The sequence below is a fragment of the Gossypium arboreum genome, chromosome 6 (assembly GCF_025698485.1).
Source record: "Gossypium arboreum isolate Shixiya-1 chromosome 6, ASM2569848v2, whole genome shotgun sequence".
Taxonomy (NCBI): Eukaryota; Viridiplantae; Streptophyta; class Magnoliopsida; order Malvales; family Malvaceae; genus Gossypium; species Gossypium arboreum.
Genome location: NC_069075.1, coordinates 108,701,428 through 108,709,486, shown reverse-complemented (window position 1 = coordinate 108,709,486; position 8,059 = coordinate 108,701,428). Strand labels below are relative to the sequence as shown.

Genomic DNA, 8,059 nt, shown 5'->3' with positions numbered 1-8,059 from the left:
TTTTTATATACTAATATGATACGATTTAAAAAAAATAAACTAGTGCCGACTATTGGATTCCCAAGCTCAAAAAAATTATTTTTTTTTAAAACCTGACACAATGATCAAGTAATGATGAGGCCAAAACACTAAATAGTGGAACCCAAATCTAATGTTCATTTCAAATTATTTTGGTGAATGTTTTTTAACTAAGGTTATTTTTATAAATATTAATTTCTTTTGGGTTAAATGGGTAAAATAGCCTATTAATCCCAATTTAATTACCTGGAAGGAAGATGTATTAAGGAGCCTCTTTGATGAAGACCAAGCAGAAAGGATTAGAACTATTACCCCTCGGGAATACATTGCAGCCAGATACTATGGTCTGGCAGGGTGAACAAATCAGGCGAATACATGGCAAAAAGTGGATAAGTATGGAGTATTACAGAAGAAGCACACTAGCTGGGAAATGAAAATACAATTTTGACAGAACAGATGAAAAATTATTATACAGCAATTTGGGGCTTAAAAGTTCCCAGCAAGATTAAGATTAACCTATAGAGGATTACAAACAACTTTCTGCCTACTCTAAGTAATCTAAAATTTCTAAAGGCTGAGATTTGAAGCGTTATATCCACTTTGCGGTGAAGATGACGAATCAACTGCACGTGTCTTCCGACACTGTAATGTTGCGAAGCTGTTGGAACTTCGGATCGCACCCACACATGAAAACACAGAGTGGAAACTTTGGTTTATCGAGACTTTCAATTTTAATAATACAGAGCAACGCACATGCTTAGCAGTATCATTCTGGGCGATTTGGCACAACAGAAACATATTTTATCATGAAGGCATTCGGCAAAGTATAAATGATATAGTAAGCTTTATCAAAGCTTTTTATAAATGAAATAAAAATGTTCGGATAATATACTTGAGAGCAAGCACAAAATACAGGAGGCCCATTGGGGGCCCCCAATAGAGAACCAAGTCAAAGGAAAATTTGAAACCAGTTTTCATCAGCCAAATAAGAAGGCAGTTTCTGGAATTATTGTAATAAATAACAGGGGATTTGTAATGGGTTCATGCACCTACCCGATGAGGAATGTACGAGACCCGACAACTGCAGAAGCATATGCCTGCCTTCACGGAGTTACTTTCGCAGAAGACTTGGGGTTTGAAGACGCCATTATTGAAGGAGATTCACTAACGATCGTTAAAAAGCTTCAAAAAAAAAAAGAAGAAAATGACAGATCTATTATCGGAGGACTCGTAAACGAAATAAAAGGCAAAACTAGAAATTTCAGAAGTCTTGTGGTTAGCCACATACCTCGGGGAGCAAATGAAGCGGCACATGCGATGGCAGCATGGGGAAGAAGAAGTGAATCGTCGACTTTCTAGGTGGAAGAAACCTCGACAGCGGTCGAACCAGTCACTCAGAGGGATCAAATGAGAATTGGCTGAGGGGACAGAGGTAGTTGTATCGGAATTTCTGAGTCCGGAGAAAGAGGTGACTTGATTTGAATCTCCGATGAGCTCAGTCAATAAGGAACCTGGGGAACGAAAACGAGTATGTGATACAAAGGAGCACTGGTTCTCTTTCTGCGAAGAGATTTACCGGAAGGCAAAACAGAGATGAAGGAAAGGGGAAAGTTGTAGGCATTTCAGATTTTTTCTTTGTTTTAGATTTTTTAGGAAATTGATATGTTTTTCAGTTTTAAGAATGTTTAAGGCGTCGTTTAAGTTTGGGTAATTAAAAAAGAAAACGGTCACTTTTGCTTATGTCAGATTACATTTTAGTCATTTATATTTAAAATGTTACGTTTTAGTCACTTATGTTATTATTTTGTTACGAAGTAATTACTCTACCGTTAAATTCCAACTAGATTTTAGGTACCAACTTAGATTTTTAAATAGGATAAAAATAAATTTTTAATTAAAAAGCAAACCTAAACTTTAACTAAAAAAACTGTTCATCTCCTCTTTTTAATTTTTCTTCTGTCTCTTATTTTTTTAATATTTTTTATTTAACTGAAAAAATTATTATTAAGATAAAAATAGTTGAAATCAGCAATAAGAAAGAATAATCTAGAATACCCACAAAGAGATTGTGAACATACAAGTTGATTTAGATAAAAAAAAATTGATTGAGAAACCAATTATTCAAGAGCTGTGAAAGTAACAGCCGTTTTTTGAAAATTTTAAAATTAGCTTGAATGAAACATGTTTCTGATTGCATTTTATGGGACGTCTACTGACGTAAAATAAAATACATGTTTACAAATAATTTCAAAAAGTAAAAGAAAATATCAAGAATTTTAATTTAGGGTTTTCATTAAACAATAAAAAATCTAATCTTTTGTTTTTCAGTACTAAATAAAAGATATAGATGAATACAAAAAAGACATACTGAACCTTCCATTGAATCCATCTTTCAGAAGCAGTCAATTTAATTTCAACTATCTTAATCTTAATAATAATTTTTTCAGTCAAATGAGAAAAAAACCATTAAAAAAAGAAGAGATGGAAGAAAATTAAAAAAATATATGAACAGTTTTTTAATTAAGGGTTAGGTTTAAAATTTTAATTAATTAATTTTTTTAATTAAAAATCTATTTTCATCCCATTTAAAAATTTAAGTTGGCACTTAAAATCTAGTTGGACTGCCACGTAGGATTACCGTTAAAGAGATAACGAAACTTAACGGTAGAGTAATCACTTCGTAATAAAATAATAACATAAATTACTAAAACGTAATATTTCAAATATAGACAAACAAAAGTAACTATTTTTATATATTACCGTTTAAATTTTTTAAGATTTGTTTCTTTGAGGCACCGTGCTTAGTTAGGAACTGTTTTTTCAACCATTGTTATCTTTCCCCAATTTAATGCATTTATGCCGGTTATACTTTTGAAAAAATACTTATCAATTCAAATATTACATTAAAATTTTTCAAATCATAATTAAAATACTTTTAACATATTAATAATTAATTAATATAATTAACTCTAAAATTAATTAAATAATAATTAATATACTTAAAATTTAATTTAAATAATAATTCTATTTTACATCAATACAATCAATACAATTTTTTATAGTTGCAATTTAAAATGTAACTTCTATATTTCATGCTTAGAGTTTTATTCAAGTAATAACTCAATTTTAAAATTAACTATAAATTAAATTATAATTATTTTTAATTATAAATTTAATAATATGATAAAAAATAAAAATAAAAACTCTCGTCAATTCAAAAAAAATTCAACTCAGTTCAAATATGGTTTGGCCTCGTATATCTTAAGATAACAAGAACTCAGTTGATAGGGGCACATCACTAATGTCACGATAAACACCAACTCACAAATTATTCTCTATTTCGATCCATTAGACATATTTATCCACAGGAGAGTCACAAGTTAAAGATGGTACGAGCACCAATATCCTAATCCCAACTCTTAATACATAGTTGATACGAGATTCATGAGTCTCTAGACCATGACAAATGTGCATGCAGAAGTTAGATGTTAAAACAACACATTTGTGTTGATATCCTTTCCTTCCAGCAAAATGCAATCTCTCACTATACCTGATATTTATGAGATGCATTAGCAAATATACTGAACAGCCTTGCATACCTGATATAGCTAGTTTCCAAATAGGATTGCCGAAACGGAAAAAAACCAAGCAGACCAGATCTGATATGTATTTTAGTTCTTTATCTGAATAGCAAGAATCATAAAGCTTTTCCGAGTCTTAAAACAATTGGTTCTAGAACATGAGAAACAAAAATATTTAATAAAGAGCGACCTATTTCTTTTCATCCAAGCCGAAAAGTGATTGCACCTAGTGCAATCATTCTGAAAACTGAGAAAACCATAAAAGTACAACATAACGTGATTCACTAATCAGTAAAACCATTGCCAGTGTATCCACGGACATGCACCAAACTGTAATGTTTCACATCAGACCACCTTAGGATATAATAGCTTAATGCCAACATGTATTCCGGTCAATGGTTTCGACCTCATTCATGATGACCTGTCAGTTTTTATTTACTAAAAGTGTGCAGTATTACTCTACTTCACCGGTTCAAAAGTAGAACGGAGGTTGGATATCATCACAGGGCACTCTCCCTTCTCATCATATTCAGAGAAGTCGTCTCCAGATAAGTCAATACCTTCAAATTTAGTTCCTTCCAGCTACACAAAGAATTTACAGTAAGTTAACATGAGAACACATCTTGACATTGGCCAAATATATAAAAATGGGAATGGCAACACGTAACTGTGACTACTGCTTGTCAGGAAGATAATGCAATTACGAGAGTATCACCTACAAATTCGCACAAAAGTGCAATATAAACTGTAAATTTCTAGCAAGCCTTGCCCATTTCATTCCATTGGAGACATGGTTTAAATCGACCTTACCTTGGGAGCAAGATAAGTTATTATACACTTTTGGAAGTGGGTGGAGAAAATCCAAATATGTGCTTTTTGGTTAGGAAATTCATCAAAGATTCAGGACATGTGGCTTCTATATAGTGATTAATCCCGATGTTTTACATCTATGAATCTAGTGATTATGGTCTTTAAAGGCAAAGAAGATGTACTTAGTATGCTTGGAACTGAAAAATTGATAAATAACATGACATTACATCCCAAAGCCCTTGCTATGATTAGCTATGTCCGAAAAAACACCATCTAGGGTGGAAGAAGAAGAACAAAAACTTACAGATTCAACCTTCCAGCCAACGCCAAATACAAACCCTACAGGCTCATAACCCCTGCAGTCAAAAAGCATCAAAGGTGCAAATTTTCCGCCTTCACAGTCTTCCTGAGTCAGTGGTCGACCTTTGCCTGGGATCATTGTTACAGTTCCTTCCCTCATACAAAATTTGCACTAGAGAAAGAAAGAAAAGGCAACACATACCATTAATCATTAGAAGTTAAGAGCTAGGTGGATGAAAAAAGGAGAAGCCCAGTATAGCAAATTGAACGTCGGGAACTGAAGTAACTACAAGTAATGCCATAAAGAATGCAAAAGTCTCATTCTATACACGTTAAACACATAAATTATCTATATTAGATATCTGAATGGCGTAAAATGCAAGACAGGTCTATCTAAAAGAGCTTTCCTAATTACAGAACACAGGATAGGGAATCTCAAAAACAAGAATATGATTGGGGTAACTGTTGGCTATGTAGTCTTACCCTCTAATATTTACAGCAGGTTTCCTTTCTGCTAAACCAAAACCAGTATTACCATATGCAGCCCAAGTGAGAGGTTAGATTCAACTTGAATGAGCACTTTAAAAGAAATTCACTAAGTAGAACTCAGAGTATTACTTATAATAACTAGAATTTGTCTCTGTTGTCCCCCCTACGCTCTCAGCAAACAAACAAACCTAAATTCAACAGATCCTAATGAATTTCAACTGAAGCTAATGCATTTACTGGCAACACAAGCATATAATATTACCTTCTGAACAAGATTGGTGGTTCCCTTGCCTTGTAGAAGAGGAACAGTATCGCCCAAACTCACACATGTTTCCTTCTGACTCAACTCTCCACACCTCCCACACTTCAGCTGCAAATCCAAGATTTCAAATATTAGTGAAATAAGACCTTGACAAGCAAGGGTATGCAGAAACAAGAGAAGATGACAGATGCTGCTAACTCTTAAGTACATAGGTGAAAGAAGAACAAGAAAAAGATACTAAAATCCAAAAAAAACAAAATCGGATCCGAATACTTAAGAAGAGGACATTCCAGCAAATTCATGAAAGGAATCAAAGAAATTTCAATTGCATAGCCATCTAAAAACGATATTTTTAGAAAAAGACCGAAGAACGATGTTGAAAACACATAAATGAAACAAGAAATCGATTCGAAATAAAATAAGAAGAGAAAATAATGGATAGATAAAGTCAATGCACGTCTATTCGCAGTTGATACAAAATAAGGCCAAAACAAGTAGCTAAAATAAATTCAAATTCAGCTAAAATAATGGATTGCCCATATCTATAAGCATTTATTCCCCAAAACAGGCTAAAATTCAATAACAGAAAAAAAAAATCGACTCAAAAATCTGAAATTCGAAGTGAAACAAAGAATTAAACGGAGAACGTTCAGGATTCAAGCAACAATAAGAATAATAAATCAGCTGCAGCTGAGTTCAAAGGAAGAAAATCAAAGTCAAAAAGCAGGCGAAGAAACAGAAAGAGAGGGAGACCTTGAAGAGATAGGGAAAGGAAGGATCGTCACAGCCGCCCTGAGGCTGGAGGTTAGTGAGGTTTTCGAGGTCGGCAGAGATCTTCAGCATGAAATTCACCATTTTCGCTTATAATTTAGCAGCGTGGAACCTAAGCTTTCTCTTTCACTCTCTCTCTCACCGTTGCAGTGGGATTTGGATGACATGAAAAATGGGCCTGTGGAAGACAATCGGTTGTGGCTTGTTGGAATTCCAATCCTTTAACATTCACCCAACCCCTGTATTTTTTATTCTAAAGGAAAGTTGGTTTAAATAATCATTCAATCCCTGTAGTTTTTAGACTCTAGAAATTTAGTTTCTAATAATTTAAACCCTCTTTTAGTCTAATTTGAAATTTGAAGCTCCATTTATTATACTATTATAATTTTTTGTTAAATTTGAATTTGTGAGATATTTTAATATCAAAATTCTTATTTAAAATTAAAACCTAATCAATAATACAAACACGCACTATGTAAAATTTTTTTTCACCCTAAAAACTCATTAGATAGATATTTTCCACCTCAATCAAGCTAAAGTGTCTTTATGGGTAAACCTAGTTGTTCATCACTTCTGCAAGAAACTCTTTGAATTTATCAAAGGTTTCACTCTTGCGGTGCATAAGGTGTACATACCTATATCTAGAATAATCATCAATAAAGGTTACATAATACTCATAACCACTTCTTGCACTGACGCTCATGGGACTACATACGTCAGTGTGCACAAGTTCTACAAGTTTTACAACCCTCATTCCTTTTGCATTAAAAGATCACTAAGTCATCTTACCTTCTAAGCAAGATTCACGTGGTGGAAGATCAACTTCTTTAAGCAAACTTAAGATGTCGTCTTTCACAAGTCTAGTTATTCTTTCTTAGTTAATATGATCAAGTCTTTAATGCCAAAGGTACGCCTCATTAGAGTGAGAAATTTTAAGTCTTTTATTTGTTATTTCAACCTCAAGCAGCGTGTACATCTTTATTTGATAAAATAGAGATTATTTGACATCCATCTATTATAAATAATATTGCAATTTCTAAATATTGCAATTCTATTATTAAAAGTCACGATCAAGCAGTCTTTATATAATCATACAACTAAAATTAAGGTTCTTTTGAAACTTGGTACATAAAAAAACGTCTTTTAAAATAATCTTTCTAAAATTATCAAAACAGATGTATACATCTCCCACTACTTCGGTTGCCACAATTGTCCTAGTTTTGGTATGTAATGATAAACTCTTATCTCTAAGATCTTTTGTCTCCTCAAACCCCTGTAGAGAAATACAAACATGATTTAAGGCTCCTGAATCAATGACTCAGTTGCCTATTGAGTCCTCCACTAAACAAGCTTCTATTATAAAAAGTTTCATACATTTGCCTTTGGTAGTTAGATATTCCTTCCACTCTTTACAGTTAGCCTTGAAATGCCCTTTCTTACAGCAAATAAAGCATTTAAACTTAGATAAGTCTTTAGGCTTTCTAGTTCTCTTCCTTACCACTTGTGGTGGCACACAGACCTTAGCCTTGCCTTTCTCAGAGCGTTTTCCCTTTCCTTTTAAGGAAAAAGCTATAACTATATTTGCTTCTGCTCTTCGGACCGATTTACTACCATTTAACATCAACTCATAGGATTGTAACTCCTTCAGAGTTGTGCAAGCATTAAGTTCTTGTTGCCAAGGTTATATGTAGCTCGAAAGCTAACAAAGTCCTTGGATAAGCTTTTGAACACCATCTTAATTTAAGTGTTCTGGTCCAAATTGGCCTTATTGTCAACGGCCTCGACAAAGTATCCCATAAAAGTTATCATATGATCTTTGATTGGAGTA

General features: G+C 33.2%; 1 protein-coding gene and 1 long non-coding RNA gene across 2 annotated transcripts; both read right to left on the bottom strand.

Annotated features, from left to right (window-relative positions):
* Positions 1–317: 317 nt before the first annotated feature.
* On the bottom strand, positions 318–1,702 carry LOC108485432 (uncharacterized). The gene is made up of 3 exons (XR_001871305.2): positions 1,307–1,702; positions 1,072–1,200; positions 318–789 (listed from the first exon to the last, which is right to left on the bottom strand). It is a non-coding gene; the product is annotated as an uncharacterized LOC108485432 (long non-coding RNA).
* A 1,976-nt stretch (positions 1,703–3,678) lies between these two features.
* LOC108484159 (uncharacterized) lies at positions 3,679–6,495 on the bottom strand. The gene is made up of 4 exons (XM_017787849.2): positions 6,214–6,495; positions 5,461–5,568; positions 4,714–4,881; positions 3,679–4,181 (listed from the first exon to the last, which is right to left on the bottom strand). The coding sequence occupies exons 1-4, from the start codon at positions 6,313–6,315 to the stop codon at positions 4,059–4,061; spliced, it is 501 nt and encodes a 166-aa protein (XP_017643338.1). The 5' UTR covers positions 6,316–6,495; the 3' UTR covers positions 3,679–4,058.
* Positions 6,496–8,059: the final 1,564 nt, after the last annotated feature.

What these genes read in the sequence shown, in the direction of transcription:
- LOC108484159 (XM_017787849.2), bottom strand. Translation starts at nt 6,315, where the DNA reads ATGGTGAATTTCATGCTGAAGATCTCTGCCGACCTCGAAAACCTCACT. An exon ending in CCTTTCCCTATCTCTTCAAG is followed by an intron (nt 5,569 to 6,213) that starts GTCTCCCTCTCT and finishes TTGGATTTGCAG; the next exon opens with CTGAAGTGTGGGAGGTGTGG. An exon ending in CCACCAATCTTGTTCAGAAG is followed by an intron (nt 4,882 to 5,460) that starts GTAATATTATAT and finishes TTCTTTCTCTAG; the next exon opens with TGCAAATTTTGTATGAGGGA.